This window comes from Microtus oregoni, unplaced genomic scaffold (assembly GCF_018167655.1).
Source record: "Microtus oregoni isolate MIOR12 unplaced genomic scaffold, Mior012 000014F_ref0000157, whole genome shotgun sequence".
NCBI classification, from domain to species: Eukaryota; Metazoa; Chordata; class Mammalia; order Rodentia; family Cricetidae; genus Microtus; species Microtus oregoni.
This window is the reverse complement of record NW_024543073.1, coordinates 39,176,749-39,200,958: the sequence shown is the minus strand read 5'-3', so window position 1 is coordinate 39,200,958 and position 24,210 is coordinate 39,176,749. Positions and strand designations below refer to the sequence as shown.

The 24,210-nt window shown below is 37.3% G+C and overlaps 1 protein-coding gene across 1 annotated transcript in view; it reads left to right on the top strand.

Moving 5' to 3' along the window:
- The window catches only part of Erap1 (endoplasmic reticulum aminopeptidase 1), a 33,950-nt gene that overhangs the window by 6,935 nt on the left and 2,805 nt on the right, over positions 1-24,210 (top strand). Inside the window, exons 4-18 of the mRNA XM_041663346.1 lie at positions 1,542-1,676; positions 3,880-4,000; positions 5,011-5,165; positions 5,739-5,852; positions 6,951-7,082; positions 7,364-7,495; positions 7,613-7,684; positions 8,902-9,056; positions 11,035-11,114; positions 11,842-12,025; positions 18,788-18,944; positions 19,630-19,814; positions 21,220-21,381; positions 22,068-22,208; positions 22,601-22,682. Of these exons, the coding sequence (XP_041519280.1) occupies positions 1,542-1,676; positions 3,880-4,000; positions 5,011-5,165; positions 5,739-5,852; positions 6,951-7,082; positions 7,364-7,495; positions 7,613-7,684; positions 8,902-9,056; positions 11,035-11,114; positions 11,842-12,025; positions 18,788-18,944; positions 19,630-19,814; positions 21,220-21,381; positions 22,068-22,208; positions 22,601-22,682 (2,007 nt within the window). The remainder of the gene's footprint in view (positions 1-1,541; positions 1,677-3,879; positions 4,001-5,010; positions 5,166-5,738; positions 5,853-6,950; positions 7,083-7,363; positions 7,496-7,612; positions 7,685-8,901; positions 9,057-11,034; positions 11,115-11,841; positions 12,026-18,787; positions 18,945-19,629; positions 19,815-21,219; positions 21,382-22,067; positions 22,209-22,600; positions 22,683-24,210) is intronic.

Below are 24,210 nucleotides of genomic sequence, written 5' to 3'. Positions count from 1 at the left end.
CTCCCTTGTCTCATGATTATGGCCACTGAGTCCAGCACAGCTGCAGTGGTGATCATTTTCACTGGGAAACACATGGTTTTGTTGTGGTTTGCAGTTGATTGGCATTAAGTGAGACCCAGGGTAGAATAATCTGTCTAGGATTCTAAAGAGTGTCTGACTTCATTATGGTGACTGCGACAAAGGGACACAGAACCCCAAAATAAGCACATCAACATTACAACTCTGTACCTACTTTTGAACACCTGAAAGATCCTGTTATCAAGCAAAACTCTGCCCATCCTAGAATTCTATGTCCTTTGAAGACTATTACTATTTAGCTCTTTTCCTGTTCCCACTTTTGTATATAAATAAACAAATAATTAGACTGCCTTCTTGGAATAAATTTGAGATAGACACGCAATGTCATGCTGTTGTTCTGTAGTACAGTAGTGTATTCTCAAATGAGAGTGTCCCATCTCTAGGAAAATAAAAGAACACCAAGAAATTTGTGGAAAAAAATCATAGGCTTCCAGATGGAAGGCAGGGAGCTCTAGAAATACCACAACGGTAACGGCATCATAATCCATGGGGTATCCAGGATCTGCCTTGTGAGCACAGGAAAGCCCCTAGTGCCATCTTGCTCCTGGAGCAGGAAAGTTTCCCACTGAAATAATCTAACTGGAATGGCCCAGTGTCCCACACAGATAAGGAGCTGAGAGGAAGAACAATGGGTATTTTGAGGGAATGGAAGGTCCAATTCTTTATACCATGAGAACATTGAAAGTTAGGCAGCTGGCAGGGACTTAAGCACATCCTTAATTTAGATTAGTACAATTAAGTTCCTTTGTTATTAATTAGCACATCAAAGATGGAAATTTTGACTGTGCATATGTAGAAGCCGTTTAAACAGAAAGAGTATCTTGAGATTCTTGAGGAGTAAAGCTAACTTGTTCAGCACGACTGGTTGAAATGACCAGAAGGTGACCAGCAAGTACAATACTTAGTGACTGGTGGGAAAGGATGAAGGCACAAAAATGGGCAGGTATGGGATGGATTGTAGGAAAGTGTCTGGCCACATGCTCTTCCCCAGGCTGATTCTTTCTCTAAGTTCTCACCTCAAAACTTATTGTGCTGAAGTATTAGGCTTTCTCTCTGAGACCATGCCTCTTAGAATGTTCCCACCAACATGCAACTGTTCTTCAAGGCAAGCACCCTGGTTGTACTTAAAACCTATTTCAATAAAACAAGACTGAGATTGGAAGAGAATTTTCATATTAGGAAAAGTCATAGGGCACTTTCAACTAATAAAAAAATCAGAAGTTCTTTTTAGGTAGCAAATGGTTATGTATGTATTTGCCCAGTATAGAGTATACTTATATCCAAATAAAAAAGAAATTGAATCAAATAGTCTGACCTTGACATCTAAATTCTTGTCAGATTTCAAAGTAATTAAAGAAATACCATGCTATTCCTTTCAATATGTCTGTTTGGGAAATTTCTCTTTATAATGTGTGCCAGTGTGTTGAGTGATTAGATTATGTGGTTATTTACTCTGATAATAGGTGAAATCTGTGAACATTGCTGAAGGACTCATAGAAGATCACTTTGACATCACCGTGAAGATGAGCACCTACTTGGTGGCCTTCATTATTTCCGATTTTAAGTCTGTGAGCAAGATGACTAAGAGTGGAGTCAAGGTGAGCATGCCTCACAAGATGATCAACCTGTGCTGTTGCTCCTGCTTCCTGAGAATCCCTCAGCCTTAGGAAAAACAGAATAGTTAATGATTCTATTGTCACAAAAGCTTACCTGATAGCAATGTCCTAATAATAAAAACGTAGAATGCCCACGGCGTGTGTAAGTCATGAGTTATCTGAATCTGCGCTAATTGGCTCTCTGACCTTGACTATTTTCCTTGTGGAATGTAGACCATGTTTCTTTTAAATGTATAAGTTGTCCAGGCATCATGACAGAGATGGTTAGATCTCTGACCAGTTCAAGGCCAGTCTGGTCTACATAATGAGTTCCAGGCCAGCTAGATCTACAGAGTGAGATCCTATCTCAAAACAAAAAAACAAGCAAACAAACAAAGAATAAATAAGTTGTAGTACAACTAGCAGAGGTTTCTAAGCTTGCTTCTGGTTATAAGTGTCCACAGCATTGAACAAATGGTACTGGTTGTGGGGAGGAGAGAAGATAAAGATGCTTGCTGGTTTGGAGTAGAAGGAGTCTTTTGGAAGAGCATTTTATATCAGAGGATATTAGAATGCTGGATATTAGATGCTTCACGCATCATTTTCATCTGGGCTCAGCACTTTTACCTTCATAATGCTGTCACATGGTCTAGAAAGGAAACATCTTAAATGAGAGCTGAAGTTACTTCCTGCGTTTGTGATGAGGTCGGAGTAGCTGGGCCACTCTGAGTTACTATTTGTTCTTCTAGTGCTGTGGATATTTGAAAGGAGGATTAGTGCCTTAAGTGAAAAGAATATTCTAACCTGCCCATTGCTTTGCAGGTTTTTTATGAATCTATTGTGCATGGTTTTTGTAATGCTTACATTTTTTCTCTTCCTTCTCTTCCTTGGAACACATTAAGTATACATATTATATATACATCCTGGCCATGGCCATCGTCATATCTGTCATTTTTGTCCATCTTGTTTCTGCAGGCTCTTGTTCATGGTATCTTGTTTTTTGCACTTATTATGGGCTATTCCTCAGTCAAAAGTGGACTCTTCTAGAAAACATGTCTTCACTCCTGCCAGGTGACAGAGTTCTTCCAATCCAAAGATCACTTTAAACGATAGTCTTAGCTTCAAGATTTTAGGTTATCCAGTTACTGAAGTTTCAGCTCTTAAGTACTATAAAGATTCATTTTAGGGCTGGAGAGATGGCTCAGAGAGTAAGAGCACTGGCTGCTCTTCCAGAGGTCCTGAGTTCAATTCCCAGCAACCACATGGTGACTGACAACCACCTTGCCAGCAGTACATTGTATGCTTAATAAATAAATCTTTAAAAAAAAAGATTCATTTTAAACTACAATTTCTTTAAGACTTTCCCATTCTCCTTTGTGTAATACCAATATAGCAAACCCTTTCCTCTCCTCCTTCCTTCCTTTTCTCCTTCCTTCCTTTCCTCCTTCCCTCCTTTCCTTCTCCCTGCCTTTTTTTGTTTACTTGCAGTTTTGTTGAGAGAATTGCAACTTATTTTTAGTTTATCCATACACGGAGAAAGTAGCTTTTGGAATGTGGTTTTATGGAGGGTTGGTATCTTCTGCTATTCTTACCTTGGCCAGGACCTGGATTTTATCCTTTGTCCCTGGAGTCTCTCAGTGCCATGAGAACAAGAGCTCCAGTCCATCTGTGTTGGACTAGGATCCCCAGAGGAAAGGCTGTCTGTGCTGCCCCGATTACTTCCATCTGTGTTGGGCTATGATCCACAGAGGAAAGGCCCTGATGACTTCCTAGGGTTCAGTTTTTTTTTCTCAAGACAGGGTTTCTTTGTAGCTTTGGAGCCTGTCCTAGAACTAGCTCGTGAAGAACAGGCTGACCTTGAACTAGTAGAGATTCACCTGCTTCTGTCACCTGAGTGCTGGGATTAAAGGTGTGCACCACCACTGCCTGGTCCAGTTGACATCCTGCTTTCTAAGTCATATGTATTGTCATACTATGAAAACATTTCAGGAAACTGCTTTAAACCTATATTTGTAGCTTTTTGTAGTTGTTTTTGGAAATAAAGTTGATTAGGAGCAGACAGAATTAAAATAATGGAATTCCCAAATGTCTTCTATAACATTAACATCCATATTCTGTAGTAAGAATCATTAAAGTCATTCTTCTTCCCAGCTGTGTGGTGAAGCCACTATGTTATTTGAATACTCTCCTGTGCCTTCCTCTTTAGGTCTCTGTGTATGCTGTGCCAGACAAGATAAATCAAGCAGATTATGCTCTGGATGCTGCAGTGACTCTTCTAGAATTTTATGAGGATTATTTCAGCATTCCATATCCTTTACCCAAGCAAGGTAGCATATTACAGACATTTCCGCGTTGTATTTGATGGTCCCCAACATAGACCATATTATTATTACTTCTGCATCCCCATCATTCTCCACAATGCTCTTCACATAATGAAGTTCCCAGCAAAGTTTAAACAACAGGTTTATCCTTCCGAGAATCCCCTCACCTCTGATTTATACGATAAACTACTAATGATAAATCACTGTACATCAATGTACAGTTCCTGACAATGTGGCCTGAGGATGGCTTTGCATTCAGGTGTTATAGAGGAGACAGAAGAGTACAGAGGCTGGTTTTTTTTTTTTTTTTGTCATTATCAGTACATACTTGACAGGAGAATAGAAAGCAACTCAATAAACTTTTCTGAATGAGTACATTTGCCTAGCATAAGAATAAGAAAATGCAGATTTACTATGAACCTTCAAAGCTATTGGGTATTGAGTTTTTAGATATGTGGCTGTAGGTATCCAAAATACAATGGATTATGAAGGTAATTCTTTTCAGTTGTTCAGTTTCCAAACTCATGGTCTAAATATTAGAGATAGAGCCAAGAGTGGTTACTCAGGCTGTATTCCCAGGAACTCAGGAGGCTGAGGCAAGAGGATTGTGAGTTCAAGGCCAGACTAAGAAATGGAGTGAGATCTGTCTCAAAATAAAAAGTAAAGAGAGGCATGGGCATATATCTCAGGGTAGAGCACATGTGTAGCACGCACAGGGACCTTGGTTCAATCTCACTATCAAATAAAGTGTGTGGGGAGGGGTGGTGGAGAGAATCGGATGGATGTCCTGAGAGGTTCTAGTCTAAGTCTGAGTCATTTGGGTAGCAACATGATAGTCATGGAACCTTTCTTTCTCCACAAGGAAAGCTTCTTTCCTCTGGAACTCCCTAATTCTGGATGCATAGCTTAGCTTTTCATTTTATCCTAACATCCATTCATTTTCATGTTTATTTTGTATGTTTTGGAGAGTATGTTTCTGTGAAATTCATAATGAGCTGTATTTCTTCCTGCCCAAGATCTTGCTGCAATTCCTGACTTTCAGTCTGGTGCTATGGAGAACTGGGGTCTGACCACATACAGAGAATCCTCTCTTTTGTATGATAAGGAAAAGTCATCTGCATCCAGTAAGCTTGGCATCACAATGACTGTCTCCCATGAACTGGCTCACCAGGTAAGAACACTTAGTCACACATCTCCCCCCCCCCCCTTTTGGGATTCCATAAGTGTATACAATAACATAGGATCTTATCTATTTCTGTCCCCATCCAATTCTTTCTAGGTCCTCCTAGCAAAACATCCATCTCCCAACTTCATGTCTTCTTTAGTTTTTTGTTGTTATTTTTTGATAATAATTAAATATAATTAGTGCTGCCCACAGGCATATGGGTAGATCCTTCACTGAAGAATACAAAATCTAGCAGCCACACTCTCAGGAATTATTCTTAGTGTGGTTTAATGTTCATGTCTCTTTTTGGGACAAATAAAGCTACTCATATAGTTATCATGTATACCTTGTCATTTCATAGAAGAGCTATTTCCTTACAGCATTAAGTTTCATGATTTTAATGAATGTTGAAAAGTTCTTTTTACTCTGATAAAATAGTTAATAAATATGTTTGCATTTATAAGCTGATGGTCATGTTGCGTGTTTCTAAGTTTATTGCGTCTATTTCTGCCATAATACATAGCAGATAATACAGTTTCTCTATAAATTTGAAAATAAGCAGAGTTGCTTTTGTTTCAGTGGTTCGGGAATCTGGTCACCATGGAATGGTGGAATGACCTTTGGCTCAATGAAGGATTTGCCAAGTTTATGGAGTTTGTGTCTGTCACTGTGACCCATCCTGAACTAAAAGTTGTACGTGGTTGTTGTTTATGCTTTTATATTTTAGGCTAATCTATTTTTTATTGTTTTTGCAAAAATAAATTTTTGAATATATAATTTATAGAAATGATAACTTCATTGAAAGTTTAGAGATGAATCATGTTTGAAAATGCTAAATGAACTTTCAATATAAATAAAGTATTAAATTGTATTATTTTCCTTTAACATTAATGAAATAGACCTAATAATAGGCTGAGTGTTCTGTGACATTTCCCAACTTTCAGCTTGCTCATTGCTATTTAAATATTAGGTGCATATTACTGTTATTCTGTACAGAATTTAAATTGACAGATTGCATGAATTATGGCTGAAGTAAACATACATTACATTATCAACCTAGAATTGTAGCTCACAGATTTAATGTTTTAGAACTCAGAAGTATATTCAAATACCATGTGTTAACCACAATAAAATCATAAATAGCAAACAAAAATAAATTCACTTTCTATAAAATTTAATATTTAGTATAATTTTCATTGATGGGTAGTTTTTATTTCCCTTTTTCACATATCTGTACCCATAATCTGTTTATAAATAGTTATAATTATAGGTACATATTATGTTATAGTGCCATGCATCTTAAGTGTATCCCATTTCTACATAACCTTTAATAATAAAAATGATATGGATACACAGTTGGCTGAATGTTCCAAGAAAATAAGCTGAGGTTGGAATTTGTTTTTAATTTACTGTTTTTCACTACATGGTCCTAAAGTTAAATATATATGCTTTGATGGAATAACTATACATTTTGCTTTTCTGTTTTTTGTTTTTGGCTGTAAGTGGAATGGTCTTGTTTTTAGGTTAACATGAGATTAACTTTATTCTAAAGTGGTAAATACCCCAAATAAATAAAATATAAATTACTTACAACCAGTGTTTAGGTGCTTGGATGCTCTTTAAAAAGCTTAGCAAAGTATTAATTCTAGAAATATGAAATCAGTTGACACAGAAATTGAAATTCTAGTTCTGTTACCATAGATCAAGCCTTCTTCCGTTCATTCTTTTTTATCTAAATGTAGCTTAGGGATGATACTTTCCCCTCTTCCTTTTTATTCTTTTTATCGATAGGAAGAACATTTCTTTGGCAAGTGTTTCAGTGCAATGGAAGTCGATGCATTCAATTCCTCGCACCCTGTGTCCACACCTGTGGAGAACCCTGAACAGATTCGGGAAATGTTTGATGATGTTTCTTATGAAAAGGTAAAAGCAGACTGTAGAGGACTGTTTGGACCGTGTTCATTAGTGGTTGGACAGAAGGGTTATAGTTCAGGTGTGCAATAGCTTTCTCTCCATCAGGGACTCCTAACGATACTAGCTGACTTGAGTCTTTCAGGTTGAACCTGTAGATTGGTCCATAATCCTAAAGCTTAGATTCTGGTCAATATTTTACTCTTTCTATGGTTGAAAATTTGGAAAAAAATAATGCAGCTGCGTTGAAATGTACAAACTATACCTAATGATTATTTGTCTTATCTTTTCAGGGGGCTTGTATTTTGAATATGCTAAGAGATTATCTGAGTGCAGATACATTTAAAAGAGGAATTGTGCAGTATCTCCAAAAGTATAGTTATAAAAACACGAAAAACGAGGACCTTTGGAATAGCATGGCGAGTGTGAGTAGTGCTAGAGACCTCTCTTCTGTTGTTGCTTTCCTCTATTATGGTACTCCTTCACAAAGAGTCAAAGTGATTTCCACAGAAATGAGGGTGTTATTTTATTTTTGGTTTCAGATTTGTCACACAGATGGTACCCAAACAATGGATGGCTTTTGCTCTAGAAGCAAACACTCATCATCAACCTCAGTAAGTCTCCATCTGTACCCACCCACCCATGCACATTCTACTTCATATTCTTTGAGCAGTACCTCTGTGCCAACCTTTTTGAGGTTCTCAGTTAAGTCACTTTGATTCAATTCAAATTAAAGCATTCCAACTAAACCAGCTAACAGCCTTTTTATAGATTTTCCTAAGAATTGTCTATGTAAGAGCGTGTCACAACCCTGGTGACAACTTCTCACAGACATTCATTCCTTTCAGTCTACTTTCCCTAAAACAGTGGTGGGCTAGGACTAAATTCTATCAGTAAAGAAGATGTCAGTCATTTCCAGACCACTACATATGAAAAAAAAAATCACACAATGGCAGAGAAAGCTCTTAGATATTTACTGCACATCAGGCACATGCTGAACAATTAGCATGTCATCTTTACTCCTCTCAACAGATCCTTGAACCAACTGCTATTACTATCCAGGTCTTTAAATGTGGTAATGTGAATGTGATATCTAAGAGCACATGGTGGTAACTTGTAGAGTAGGGACTGAATTCCATTTTGACTCATGTTTTCAACTGTTCAGCTATCAAGAATCATACCAGCCGAGACACAAAATGATCTCACCCTGTTCAATCTGAATTTAGGGGATATTTTCATAGACAACTATGGATGACTAGAAATTCAACCAAATTTTATTTACCATATTTTTATTTCCTTGCAGGGATAGCTTTATTAATCATTTATGCAGTAAAATATTTTATCTTTTGTCTTTTTAAAAAGCTTTTCTAGTGCCAAGGAACACATCTTCTGTATTTCCAACTGCTGGTCAAGTGCAAGCCATCTCAGAGCTGTCACTTTAAAAGCACAACCCATTCCCTGACCAGTTTTTCTACCTCAGTTTTCTGAGAGCCAGCATAGTCATGTTGGTGTTGAAACCTTGCTGTCCTCCCCCAACACCCCGCCTTTCTGTTTCTCTCATTCTGTTGCTCACATGCCAGCTTTGTGTTTGTCGAATATGCCTGGCCATTAGCTGTGCCAAACAGGGCCAACTGTACTACCTACCTGTCAAGACACATAGGTTTAGAGGACATGATAGAAAGGCAGGCAGTCATGGCTCAGTGGTGGGAACAGGAGGGGAGGGCAGCCAGGGTAGGAAACTGAAGAACAGGGGAGACTGGCAGTGGGTAGTGAGTGTGGGAGCACAGATCTCAGATGATGAATTTCCCCCCCATTTTTGTCTTATAACCAGCACTGGCATCAGGAGGGCATAGATGTGAAAACCATGATGAACACATGGACACTGCAGAAGGGCTTTCCCCTGATAACCATCACTGTAAGAGGGCGCAATGTGCACATGAAACAAGAACACTATATGAAGGGTTCAGAAAGCATCCAAGAGACTGGGTAATGTTCACAGTGGATAACTCCTTTTTGGTGGGAAAGAATCATTCTTTTGAAATTCTGTTCATAGAATGTTTTAGCTGAATCTGTGTGTTCCACTCAGTTGACCTATACCCCAACTTTCTCAAAAGTATTAAAGAGTTTTAGCTGAATCTGTGTGTTCCACTCAGTTGACCTATACCCCAACTTTCTCAAAAGTATTAAAGAGGTTTTGAGTTTTGAATCTCTGTAAACCTGGCTATCTGTTTTGTAGTTTAATAGGATATAATTTCTAGTTGTTGTCCTGAAGTCAGCTCTGATCTAAGTTAGCAGCTGCTGCTAAGTCATAGAAGTGTCTGGCATTAGCCTGGTGATGGTGGTGCACACCTTTAATCCCAGCACCTGGGAGGCAGAGGCAGGCAGACCTCTGTGAGTCCGAGACCAGCCTGGTCTACAGTGCTAGTTCCAGGACAGGCTCCAAAGCCACAGAGAAACCCTGTCCGGAAAAATCAAAAAAAAAAAAAAAAAAAAAAAGAAGTGTCTGGCATTGGTTGGAGTTGACAAAACCAACTAAGAGACACTCAATTCTCTTCTTTAGAAGTCTGAGTTATACCCTTGAAGCCCTTAACTCATACCCTACAAGAGTATTATTAGAAATGATATGTTGTAACTTGTAAAATATTTGCTGTATCTTAAACTAATTTCACTCAGAACATTACAAAAGTATTGAAAAGAATTTTTACATATGCTTTGCACAAATATGTGTTAATTTTATCATACTTGATTTATGATTCTCTATGTACATATAAAAATAAAGCATTACATAATATATAGCCTATATGTGTGTACGCAATATGAATGCAATAGTGTATATAACTTATTACATATATTATATATAAACAAAGATATACAGAGAAGTTGTATTTTCAAGAAAATAAAAACATTTACTTATGTAATCATCACACAATTTTCAAAATTAGTAAACAATCCTATACAAAATCAAAATTTAATTCATAAAGCCAATCCAATTTCTCATATTGTCTTAAAATGTTTTTATAACAAAATAGAAAAATTTTACTCCAAAATTTAGTACATTTCATATTTCATCACCACACAGTTTGGGTTTTTCTTTTTTGTGCAGCAATTCTCCCACATGTGTCCCTTGACATATTCAGCTTTTCTTTCTTTCTTTTTTTTTTTTTTTGGCTTTTCAAACCAGTGCTTTATTGAAATCCAGTTCATAGATTGCATACCCTTTAAGTGTGTGATTTATAGTGTATTCACGGAACTGTGTAACTTCCACCACTGTACAATTTATTTTAACATTTTTAGTTCATCTCCACCCAGCCATCAGCATCCATTCTTCATTCCACCGTGGACTCAGGCCCTGGCAGCCCCTAATGTACTTCTGTTTCAGCGAATTTGCCTGTTCTGGCATTCCTTATGGTAGAGCCACACAACATGTATTCCAGTGTAGCTGGTGTCTTTCTTTCCCCCAGCGGAATGTTTTCAAGACTCACCCATGTTATATCTGTGTTTCATTCCTTTTTTATGACCAAGTGATGGAGTGTGTGGGATTTGTTTTTTGTTTTTTTAGTTTAGGACACTACTTTACTGGAATTCTTGACTTATATTTTCTTTCTTCTTGATCAGATTTAGGTTTTTTTTTGAGAAACTCCAGAAGAGGAGTGACATAGGTCTTTTTGGTACATGATTAAGGAGGAGGGACATGGTACCAATTTGTGCCATTACTAGTAATCATTATTTAAGGTTAGTCATTAATTACTTGAGCTCGCTTTTCTCTTTCTACATTAGAGTCTGAGGAGGAGGAATAGTAGCTGAGCTGGAAGGTAGCCTAAGCATGATGTCAGGTCTTGGCATAATGTTCTTATACCACTCTGTTTTAATCTAGCCTGGCATGTGATAGGAAGAGGTACTAAAAGCTGCTTGTTGGGTGAGTAAAGACAATGAACAATGCATACTTGTACTTGCTTTCTTTTAGGTACCTGTGGCACGTTCCCCTGACATTTATTACGAGTCGATCAGACACAGTCCAGAGGTTTTTGCTAAAGACAAAGACAGGTAATTTGACATGGAAATAATTAGTATAATTCAAGTAAGAAGTATAGAAGTAATAGAAACTAGCTACCGAGCTTCTTTCGGTGTTGATTTTGGTTAAAAGAAAAGGGAATCGATTGAGAATTCTTGCTGGATTTGGAAGATGGCTCCATTGGTAGAGTGCTTATCTTATAATGTGAGGACTTGAGTCTGATCTCCAACAGTTACAATACCAAAGAAGGTGAGTGTTGCCGTCATGATTGTGACTTCAGTGCTGGGAAGGAAGGCCAGTGAGTGTTCCTATTGCATGTCTTTTCCTGACAAAAATGTACAGAATCTGAGGAACAGACAATGTTCAGCCCTGATATATATACATGCACACACGCCCTCACTTACAAAAATTCACAGGGATTGGATTTTTAAAAAGGAAATATAATGACATAAATTCAAACAATCTAGTGCTATGACACTAAAGAGAATAGATTAGCAATAAAAATCCTCATTGCTTTGTTAACAATAGTGGGAAATATATGTTGGTCATAAATGTGATCGCATCATTTCTGTAAACCTCATAGAATCTGTGTCCAATGCTACCTTTGGCATTTGTCTACTTGGATGGCTGTTTTGTAGTTTCTAGAAGATATTTGTTTAGTCTTGGGGTTTTCCCCAGTTTCATTGTATAACCTCAGATTCAAAAACGTCTATCCATCTAGGGAGTAAATGGTTCTGAGATTTATCCTATTTTCTCTAGATGTTCTCATCCTCCCAGAAGCAGTGGAGTGGATCAAATTTAATGTGGGAATGAATGGCTATTACATTGTGCATTATGAGGATGATGGATGGGATTCTTTGAGTGGCCTTTTAAAAGAAGCACATACAGCAATCAGCAGTAATGACCGGGCAAGTCTCATCAACAACGCATTTCAGCTTGTCAGGTAATGCAGGCTGCATCAAGTTGTAGTTTATTTCTGAAAGCAGCTGTTACTGTTCAAATACTTGGTTTCTAGAGATGACAGTGATGGATTGATAATGAGCATTCAAAAGGCATCACCTCCCCAAGTCCTTTTATTAATTTTTTATTGAGCTATATATTGTTCTCTGTACCCTTCCCTTTATCCCCCCACCCCATCTACCCTCTCCCATAATCCCCATTCTCCCAATTTACTCAGGAGGTCTTATCATTTTCTGCTTCCCATGTAGATTAGATCCATGTCTGTCTCTTTTAGAATTTTCTTTGTTGTCTAGGTTCTCTGGAATTGTGAATTGTAGGCTGGTTTCTCTTTGCTTTATGTCTAAAAGCCGCTTATGAGTAAGTACATATTATATTTGTTTTTCTGTGTCTGAGTTACCTCACTCAATATGATATTTTCTAGCGCCATCCACTCACCTGCAAATTTTAAGATGTCATTTTTTTCTGCTGTGTAGTACTCCATTGTGTAAATGTACCACATTTTCCTTATCCATTCTTCAGTCGAGGTTGTTTTCAGGTTCTGGCCATGATAAATAATGCTGCTGTGAACATAGTTAAACACATTTCCTTGAGGTATGATTAAGCATCCTTTGGGTATATACTCAAAAGTGATATTGCTGGGTCTTGAGGTAGATTGTTTCCTAATTTTCTGAGAAATCGCCATATTGATATTCAAAGCAGCTGTACCAGTTTGCATTCCCACCAACAATGAAGGAAGTGTTCCCGTTAGCCCACATCCTCTCCAGCATAAGTTGTCATCAGTGTTTTTGATCTTGGCCATTCTTACAGGTGTAAGATGGAATCTCAGAATTATTTTGATTTGCATTTGATAGCTAAGAATGTTGAGCATTTCCTTAAGTGTCTTTCAGCCATTTTAGATTCATTTGTTGAGAGGACTGTTTGAATTTATACCCCATTTTTAAATTGGATTATTTGTTCTTTTGATGAAAAATTTCTTGAGTTCTTTGTATATTTTGAAGATCAACCCTCTGTCCGATGTGGGGTTAGTGAAGATCTTTTCCCATTCTGTAGGCTGCCATTTTGTCTTGTTGACCATGTCCTTTGCTTTACAGAAGCTTCTCAGATTCAGGAAGTCCCATTTATTAATTGTTTCTCACAGTGTCTGTGTTAATGGAGTTATAGATAGAAAGTTGTCTCCTGTGCCAAGCGTTCAAGCTACATCCAACTTTCTCTTCTATGATTATCAGTGTGGTTGGTTTTATATTGAGGTCTTTGATCCACTGAACTTGAATTTTGTACATTGTGATAGATATGAATCTATTTTCATTCTTCTGCATGTTGATATCCAGCTTTGCCAGCACCATTTGTTTAATATTCTTTCTTTTTTCCATTTTATTATTTGCTTCTTTGTAAAAAATCAGGTGTTTGTAAGTGTGTGGATCGATACTTGCATTTTCAGTTTGGTTCCATTGGTCCTCCTGTCTGTTTTTATGCCAATACCAGGCTGTTTTCAGTAATAGTTCTGTAGTAGAGTTTGAAGTTAGGGATAGGAATGCCTCCAGAAGTTCCTTTATTGTACAGGATTGTTTTGGCTATCCTGGGTTTTTTGCTTTTGTGTTGATCTTTCAAGTTATATTAAGAAATTTCTGGGATTTTGATGGGCATTTCATTGAATCTGTAGATTGCTTTTGGTAAAACTGATATTTTTACTATGTTAATTCTATCTACCCAAGAGCATGGGAGATCTTTCCACTTTCTGGTGTGTTCTTCAATTTCTTCAAAGACTTAAAGTTCTTGTCATACAGGTCTTCCATTTGTTTGGTTAGAGTTAATCCAAGATTATTTGTTTTAAGTTATTTGTGGCTGTTGCAAAAGGTGATGTTTCTTTGATTTCTTTCTCAGCCCATTTATCATCTGTGTAAAGGAGGGATACTGATTTTTTTGAGTTAATCTTGTATCCTGCTACATTACTGAAGGTATTTATGAATTGTAGAAGTTCATTTGTAGAATTTTGGGGATCACTTATGTAAACTGTCATATCATCAGCAAATAGTGATAGTTTGACTGCTTTTCAAATTGTACCACCTTGATCTCTTTTTTTTTTTGTCTTATTGCTGTATCTAGAACCTCAAGTACTATATTGAATAGGTTGGAGAGTGTGTACAACTTTGTCTTGTTCCTGATTTCAGTGGGATCACTTTGAGTTTATCTCCATTTACCTTGATGTTGGCTGTTGGCTTGCTGTATATTTCCTTTATTATGTTTAGGTATGTTCTTTGTATCCCTGCTCTCACCAAGACATTTATCATGAAGGGATCTTATATTTTGTTAAAGGCTTTTTCAGCATCTAATGAGATTATCATGTTTTGTTTTTTTTTTTAGTTTGTTTATATGGTGGATTACATTGAAAGATTTTCATATGTTGAACCATCCCTGCATCTCTGGGATGAATTCTACTTGGTCATGGTGGATGGTTTTCCTGATGTGTTTTTGGATTCAGTTTGCCAATATTTTTGAGTGTTTTTGCATCAGTGTTCATGAGTGAGATTGGTCTGTAATTCTCTTTCCTAGTAATGTCTTTCTGTGCTTCGGGTATCAGGGTAATTGTAGCCTCATAAAAAGAGTTTAGCAATGTTCCTTCTGTTTCTATTTTGTGGAACAATTTGAGGAGTATTCTTCTTTGAAATTGTTGTAGAATTCTGCACTGAAACCATCTGGCCCTGGGTTTTCTTTGTTTTGTTTTGTTTTTTTGTTTTGTCTTGTTTTTGGTTGGGAGACTTTTGGTGAATGTTTCTATTTTCTTAGTGATTATAGATCTATTTAATTTGTTTATCTGGTCTTGATTTAATTTTGGCACGTGATATTTATCCAGAAAACTGTCCATTTCCTTTAAGTTTTCTAATTTTGTGGAGTATAGGTTTTCAAAATATGATCTGATGATTCTCTGGATTTCCTCCCTGTCTCTTGATATGTACCCCTTTTCATTTCTAATTTGTTAATTTGGATATTCTCTCTCTGCCTTTTGATTAGTTTGGATAAAGGTTTGTCAATTTTGTTGATTTTTATTGAAGAACAAACTTTGTCTCATTCATTCTTTGTATTGTTTTATTTGTTTCTATTTTGTTGATTTCAGCTCTCAGTTTATTTCCTGCCATCTAGTCCTCCTGGGTGAGTTTGCTTATTTTTGTTCTAGACTTTTTAGGTTTTCTGTTAACTCATTAGTTTGAGATTTTTTCAGTTTTTTTTATGTAGGAATTTAGTGTTATGAATTTTCCTTTGAACACTGCTCTCATTGTGTTCCATAAATTTGGGTATGATGTGTGGTCATTTTCATTGAATTTTATGAAGTCCTTAATTTCTTCCTATATTTCTTCCTTGACACATTGGTGAGTAATGTGAGCATTGTTTAATTTCCATGTGTTTGTGGGCTTTCTGAAATTAGTGTTGCTGTCTAATTTTGAGCCATGGTGATCCAATAACATGCATAGGGTTATTCTAAATTTTTGTGCCTGTTGATGTTTGCTTTATTACCAAGTATGTGATCAATTTTTGAGAAGGTTCTATGAGGTGCTGAGAGTAAGGCATATTCTTTTATGTTTGGATGGAATGTTCCATAGATGTCTGTTAAGCCCATTTGAGTCATAACATCTGTTAGTTCCCTTATTTCTCTTTTAAGTTTCTGTCTGGCAGACCTGTCCAGTGGTGAGAGTGGGGTGTTGAAGTCTCCTACTATTAGTGTATGGGGTTTAATGTGTGATATAAGCTTTAATAGTGTTTCTTTTACATATGAGGTGTCCTTGTATTTGGGGCATAGATGTTCAGTATTGAGATTTCCTCTTGATGGATTTTTCCTGTGTCTAATATGAAATGTCCTTTGTCTGTTTTGATTGATTTTAGTTTGAAGTCTATTTTGTTAGACTTTAGGATAGCTACACCAAACTTATTTCTTAGGTCCATGTGATTGGAAAATCTTTTCCCAGCCCTTTACTCTGAGGCACTGTCTGTCTTTGAAGTTGAGGTGTGTTCTTTGTATACAGCAGAAGGATTAATTCTTTGTTCATATCCAATCTCTTTATAGGTGGGCTGAGTCTATTTATATTAAGGAATATAATGGCCAGTGATAGCTAGTTCCTGTTATTTAAATTTTCATTGTTGGTGATGTTTTTGTGCTTTCGCCTTCTTTGGGATTTACTGCTGTGAGATCATCTATTGTCTATGTTTTTGTGGATGTAGCTAACAACTTCCTTGTGATGGGGTTTTCCTTTTAGTACTTTGTTAGTAGGTATTGGTTAAATCTGGTTCTGTCATGGAATATCTTGTTCTGTCTGCCTATGGTGATTAAAAGTTTTGCTGGTTATAGTAGTTTGGGCCTACATCCATGGCCATTTAATGTCTGTATAATGCGTAACCAGAACCTGCTGGCTCTCATTGTTTCCATTGAGAAGTCAGGTATAATTCTGATAGGTCTGCTTTTATGTGTTACTTGATCTTCTTCCTTTGTAGTTCTTAATAATCTTTTTGTTTCTGCCACCCCCAATATTCTTTCTTTATTCTGTATGTTTAGTGTTTTGTTTATTGTATAGCAAGTGGGCTTTCTTTTTGATCCAGTCTATTTGGTGTTCTGTAAACTTTTTATATCTTTATATGCATATCTTTCTTTAGTTTGGGAAAGTTTTCTTCTATGATTTTGTTGAATATATTTTCTGTGCTTTTAAGTTGGACTTCTTCATCTTCTATCCCTATTATTCTTAGGTTTGATGTTTTCATAGTGTCCCAGATTTCCTAGATATTTTGTGTTAAGATTTTATTAGATTTAATGTTTTCTTTGACCTATGAGTCTATTTCCTCTATTGTATCTTCAGCACTTGAGAGTCTCCCTTCCATCTCTTATATTCTCCTGTTTATGCTTGCATTTATGGTTCCTGATTATTTTCCCATATTTTTCATTTCCAGAATTTTCTTGGTTTGTATTTCCTTTAGTGTCTCTAGTTTGGTTTTCAAGAGTTGAATCATTTCTTTTATATGTTTGGTTTTCTTTTTTTTTTTTTTTTTTTGGTTTTTCGAGACAGGGTTTCTCTGTGGTTTTGGAGCCTGTCCTGGAACTAGCTCTTGTAGACCAGGCTGGTCTCGAACTCACAGAGATCCGCCTGCCTCTGCCTCCCGAGTGCTGGGATTAAAGGCGTGCGCCACCACCGCCCGGCCTTTCTTGGTTTTCTTTAATGGATTTGTTTATTTCTCCCAATTTTTTGTTTGTCTTTTCCTCCATTTCTTGCAGGAACTTTTTCATTTCCTCCTTAAGGGTCTCAAACATTCTCTTAACAGTATTTTTTTTTTGGTGGTTTTCCTCTTTTTCATCTATATTTGGCTGTTCAAATCTTGTTGTTGTAGGGCCACTAGTTTTTGTTGGTGTCATGTTGTTCTTTGTGGTTCTGAATATGTTCTTACCTTGTCTATCCATCCTTTCCTCTGATTGGTGTAGTTTGTGCTGTGTGGTGATCAGCCTTCCAGGTGCCTGTGGATCCAAGGCTCAGATGGTTGCTCTGCAATCCTGGAGGTCATTCAGGCCTGTTCCTGCTGAGGTCCCTGGCTTGGGCCTGGTCTCACAGAGGTCTCTGGCTTGGGCTTGCTCCCCTGGTGGTCCCTCCCTCATACCTGCTCCTACAGAGGCTGCTTTCTCCCCAAGTTCTTTCAACAATGCAACATAGCTTTAGCCTGAAGCTCAACCTTCTATCTTTAATTGCTAGTTGATGTAAAATACAAAACTTGTATTTTAATCTCTCTCATTAATAACTCAAATCAGGCTAAGGCAAATGTGCAGGAAGCCTTGAGAGCATCCTAGTGAACCCCTTGCCTATTTCTACAGCTTTGTCCAGCAGCTTTTCTGTCTGTGCTATAGGAATGGGGTTCTCCCTTGCTGGGTTCTTAAACCTCTTGAAGCCTTCTTGTGAGACAAATTAATGCAGGTCCATTTGTTTACATTACATCTATTGTATCAAAAGAGAGATTTATCTTTTAAAGATAATGCATCTTTATGGAATATAGTTTATGTAATTTGGCCCTGGCAAATGATCTTTGACTAACTGAGGCCAGAGTGAACATACTCTTTCCTTCCTGTTTTACAATTGGGGAAGGAAATATTTTCCAAACCGGAAACATGAATGCCTTCATCTTTCATGTGGTGATGAAGTTCCAAGTGCACCCTCTGGGTAGGTTGAAACAGCTCTGTAATTCTCAGATTCCATATCTCTCTACCCTGAATGTAGAGTCCTTCCTTCTGGTCCTCATATTACTACAATGAGTCTCCTAAGGTGAAAAAAGCAGAGAGAAATTAAAGGTTGCTTGTTCTTGAACACAAGTTCATCTGCATGGCCTACTGCAATTGGAATTCCAGAGGGGTCTGCTATTCAGGGTATTTTTGAACAGAGAAGATGCATTTATGAAAAGCATTCTTATTTTTTCTAAGCAGCAATCTCACTGACCTGGATCCCTGAAGGATCTTGTATTGAAGTTCTTTGCTTAGGCTGAAAGGTCACACAGTTTGGTGTATTCTATGTTACAGACACTAACATGCATCATTTCATATTAGTCACAAGCTGGACTTTATGAATTTTCTTTCCCAATGTCATCTTGTGTGGAACAGAAATTATTCTACTGCAAAATTCATTATTTAAAAATGATTGCTGCTTTTCTGGAAGGTTATCATAATATATTTTGAAACGAAAGGATGATTTCCTATAAACCTGTGACCATCTTGTCTCTTGCTCAGCATTGGAAAGTTATCAGTTGAAAAAGCCCTGGATTTAACCCTGTACTTGAAAAATGAAACAAAAATTATGCCTATATTCCAAGGTTTGAATGAACTGATACCTATGTATAAGTTAATGGAGAAAAGAGATATGAATGACGTGGAAACTCAATTCAAGGTAATGCCTGAGATGAATCAAATAGCTAAAGGATAATTATAATTTTTTATGGATAAAAACATGCTTATTATTATATGTATTTGAATGTATAATACATAAAAATAGACATATATGTCCTCTTATCCATTAAGGAAAAGCAAATAAAAATTCAGTTTGATTGACTAGCAAAGGTTAGACTTTGATGCTAAATAGAAATAGTGATGGTAGAGTATGTACTTAATTTTCATGTTTTTCCCCCACAAGTATTTTATTTGATTTGACATATATGCTATAATTACTAATCCTGATGTTCTCCAGGATTCTAAGTGGCACTTGAAGAAGAGACCCAAAGTTGCTACTTTCTTTAATCAAATATTGTGAGGATCTGTATATTTTGCTCATAAGTTTAGTCTGTTCATCCTGATTTAAGTAGATGGAATATTTTAGAAATGATTACTGTGATAATGTTAAAATCATTTTTTTTGCTTTTTTCCCTTTTAAAACTAAATTAGAGTTTCAAACTTTTAAAGAAGTGGGGTTGAGCTTTAAAGATTATTTTCATTTGACCACTCGCTTAAAATTATTAAAAATACATCAATATGTATTTATGTGATGTTTCTCATCACCAGGAGAAGTAGGCTGTGTGACTATGGACTGCTGTGACACTACCCATAATACCTGTCACTTTTCCCATCATCCTTCACAGGCCTTCCTCCTCAGGCTGCTGAAGGACCTTATTGATAAGCAGATGTGGTCAGATGAGGGATCTGTCTCAGAGAGGATGCTCAGGAGCCAGCTCCTCCTCCTCGCATGTGTACGGAAGTATCAGCCCTGCGTGCAGAAGGCAGAGGGCTATTTCAGAGAGTGGAAGGTATCCAATGGAAACTTGAGGTCAGTTCTCACTGAACAGGTTGTATAAAAAGGGTATCTCTCCTGTTTCTCATCATTGGCATTAACCATAGGGAGAAGCTGGATAGACAAGTCTTCCCTACTTCACGGTTTTGGAAAATAAATGGACCTTTCAAATTAATACTTTCAAATTTCTCAACTTTCTATTTTAAGAAATGCAACAAAGAACTTCTCTATGCCTAAAAATCAATGTCTTAAGTAGAGTTAGAACATGATTACAGATGCCGGGTGGTGGTGGTGCATGCCTTTAATCCCAGTACTAGCGGATCTCTGTGAGTGCAAGGCCAACCTGGTCTACAGAGCTAGTTCTAGTACAGCTAGGGTTGTTACACAGTGAAACCCTGTCCCTTATCTCAAAAAACCAAAACCAAAAAAAAAAAAGCACAATTAGAGTAACTCTACTTTATGTAGTGTGTATAAGATGACTGAATGGACATGGCCATGCCAGGCTAGAACAGAGGCAACGTATTTTGCAGGAGTTTCTGTCTTCAAAAACCCTGACCAGGGCATCTGGTAATTGTTCACACTGGAAACATAGGTTCTGCAGTGTCTTCAGTCTCAACTCCTGCTAGCCCTTTTGTATTTGGAACTTAATGGCATCCAGGAATAATTTATGGCACCATTTGGATACATGCCTTTAAAAATGACATTTTTTTTAACAAAAAAAGGAAAACAAACTATCTTTTTTCATTTTACCTTACCAATCCCAGTTCCCACTCCTTTCCCTCCTCCCATTTCCGCCACCTCCCCCCCCAACCCATCCCCTATCCACTCCTCAGAGAGGGTAAGGCACATTGTTTTGGGGAAGGTCCATAGCCCTTCCTACTATATCTAGGTTGAGCAAGGTATCCATCCAAAAAGAATGAATTCCCAAAAAGCCAATATATGCAGCAGGGATAAATACTGATGCCACTGCTAGTGACCCCGTAGTCTGCCCCAGCCATGCAACTGTCAACCACATTCAGAGGGACTAGTTTGGTCCTATGCTTGTTCCTTCCCAGTCTGGCTGGAGTTGGTGAGCTCCCATTAGCTCAGGTAAACTGTTTCAGCAGGTGTTCTCATCATGGTCTTGACCTCTTTGCTCATATTATAAATGACATGTTTACCAACCACAATGCTATTGAGATTCCTGACTTCTATATGGAATAAATTTTGAATGTGAATTTAATATCTTTCTTATCATTTAAAAGATAGATGTGTAGGCATGTATGAGTGATATTTATAACTGTATTTCTGAAACTGCTCAAATCTAATTTTAGACATTTTCTCTTGCCTATTTTCTTTAAGTATAACAGAAGGAAACAGTAATTTATGTTTTCAGGTGTGAGCCTGTGATAAAGAAGACTTGCTCTGTCTCAGAATCTTATAGTTTTATTCTTTCCCATAGCCTCCCTATTGATGTGACCTTGGCAGTGTTTGCTGTGGGGGCCCAGAGCACAGAAGGATGGGATTTTCTTTATAGTAAATATCAGTCATCTCTGTCTAGTACTGAAAAAAGCCAAATTGAATTTGCCCTCTGCACAAGCCAAGATCCAGAGAAGCTTCAGTGGTGAGTCATGCATTGATGTCCACATGGCCAGGAAAAATTGAATGACATAGATCACTATGGTGCTAGTTTTTGCTCTGTTTCCCAGGAATTATTTATTCTGCTGGAAACACTGCAACAAATGGGCATATGGACACACACACAATGAGGATGCCATGTTTTCTTTTCTTTTCTTTTTTTTATTTATTTTTATTTTTTGAAAAATTACCGCCTCCTCCCCATTTCCCATTTCCCTCCCCTTCCTCCCACACCCGCCCCTCCCCCCACTCCGCTACCCCTCTCCCCCTCCCCCCACTCAATTCCCCCTCCCTCTCGAGAATGAAGAGCAGGGCCACAAGGGGTGCACCCACCCACTGTGACAGTGGATGCCGTGTTTTTAAAATGAAGTATTGGGAAAATATTTAAGCCGTGTGTATTGTGTGTAACATATTTGAAATATTTAGGAATACTTCTAGAAATTGTTTTGAAGAAATGAGGTAATATATGGTGTAGGTCTTGGAGACACTATGTAAATGTTAGCTTTTAATCATGTTGCTCGAGTGAGTTTATCGAGACTACCAGTTTACCTTTTAGGACTTTATTATTGACAAACAGAATTATTTCTTTTATAAATTATTTTATTTAACATTTTTGTAATTCTTCAATCAGTTATAATTCATTAGTAACATTTCTTCTTTTAATCATTATAGGCTTCTAGATCAAAGTTTTAAGGGAGAGATAATAAAAACTCAGGAATTTCCACATATTCTCATACACATTGGCAGAAACCCAGTGGGGTATCCATTGGCCTGGAAGTTTCTGAGGGAAAACTGGAATAAACTTGTACAAAAGTAAGTAATGCCAAAAATTGTGGTGGGACTGAATGCATTCTTTTACACCCCTACCCCATGTGTGTGTTTAACCTTTGCTATTTATATGAAGGAGTATCTTAGGTTGAAGCTAACTTTTCAAATTAAAATATCCCTATGTAATTTATAACCTGAGTCCATTGCTAACCCATACACCCAGTGATGCTTTCTACCTGATCTACCTTTCTCCTGCAAGGTCAGTGCAGCTTTCCCCTAACTCTTACAGCCGTGCAAAGAGCTGTCATTTCCCTTAGGTTCTTAATCTTAATTAACTCTTGATATGGATTACATGTTACAAATAGATTGTTGAAATGCTATAGGATATATAAGACACTTAACATGTAAATTGAATGGACAGCTTCTGTCATTTCTAGGTTTGAACTTGGCTCAGCAACTATAGCTCACATGGTTATGGGAACAACAGACCAGTTTTCCACCAGAGCACGTCTTGAAGAGGTAAGGGGCATGTGTGTGAGAAATTCCATCTTTTGAACTTAAGTATCAATTAGCTATTATAAAAGAGCAGGAACACATTTGTGGTATTTTGAGACTGAATCTTGTCATTTGATACAAGTTTTGAGTTCCCGTGTATATGCCTCTCATGAGACAAGCTTTGCTCTGCAATTAAAAACTTGGATTTTGCCAGGTTTTGTGGCATACACATTTAATCCAAGCACTTTGGAGGCAGCAGCAGGCAGATATCTCCGAGTTAAAAGTCAACCTAGTCAACAAAACAAATTCCAGGCTAGTTAGGATTACATAGTGACATCTTGTCTCAAAACAAAATGAAAAACAACAAAAACTTTTCAACTTAAAGAACTTAGAGAAGTTAAAAGTAAATCCCAGAGGTACAGATGGCTGAGGTGGTGAAAGAGGCAGAGAGGACCCAGGTGCTTCGGTATCCAAAGTCTTATTTCTATTCTCAATTATAACATCATGTACTTCCCAAATGAACCTTAGGCATCTATAAGATTCATCTGTAAAATAAATATCAAAGAATGCAAAGCTGCAAGGAGGACAGGAGATAAGTATATGAGGACCCTACAATGAAGATTCCTATTGCAATGACATTTGACAGTTATGGAGCTTCCCAGTGGTCAGGCAAAAATAAGAAATTGGTATGAAACTGTCTGGTAAGATAGACTGAGAACGCATATATAAGTTCTACAAAAAGAGACATTCTTCCACCCTTCTAAGCAGAAAGGCATGTCTGAATTGGGTACTTAGCTGGATCTGTGTGGCAGAAGACACAGTCTGGGGTCAGGAGAACTGTTAAAGGCTGGCTTTGATTGAGCTTCTGTAGAAGTCCACATTTCAGCCATAACATCACAATGGGCTCTTTGAGGATAATGAAATATTTCAAACAATAAGTGAAGTGAAATTATTGATGTCTGATTGTTGATGAGTACCCAAAGTGATGAGGAATCAATTTTGTGTTCTACAGCAGTACATAGAGCTGAAGCACAGGGCAGGGCACAGAGAAGGGAGTGTCTCTTCTCTTCCCCAGAAACTGGACTCCCAAGTAATTTTAAAACAATTCTGCATCATTTCTCACTGGAACTCGATCTTTCTAAAAGTCACACTTTCTCCTGCTATTGGAGAACTCATAACATGGTATTATGATATAGGTTTTTGAGGAGTTAGCTGTCTGGAATTCATGCTAAATAAAAAAAAATACATAGTGGCCTATACTTGCTTACTAACTACAAATAAGAGATTAATAATACTGAAAAATTATGGGTTATTGTTAAGAAACCTTGAAGGTGAAGGGAAATAGTACAATTTTCAGTACGTTGGTAAAAGCAGCCTGTCTATATCATTTGAGTTTAAGAGTTGAGATACCTAGGGATGCAACAAGAACAAAGATACGTTTTGAGGAGAGAGTGCTGCAGTCTCTTATCTATCTCTCCAGAAGTGTGGACAACTCTATGTAGATATTGGCAAAGTTTTGAATCTTACCACCGTAACTTGTTAAGAGCCCATT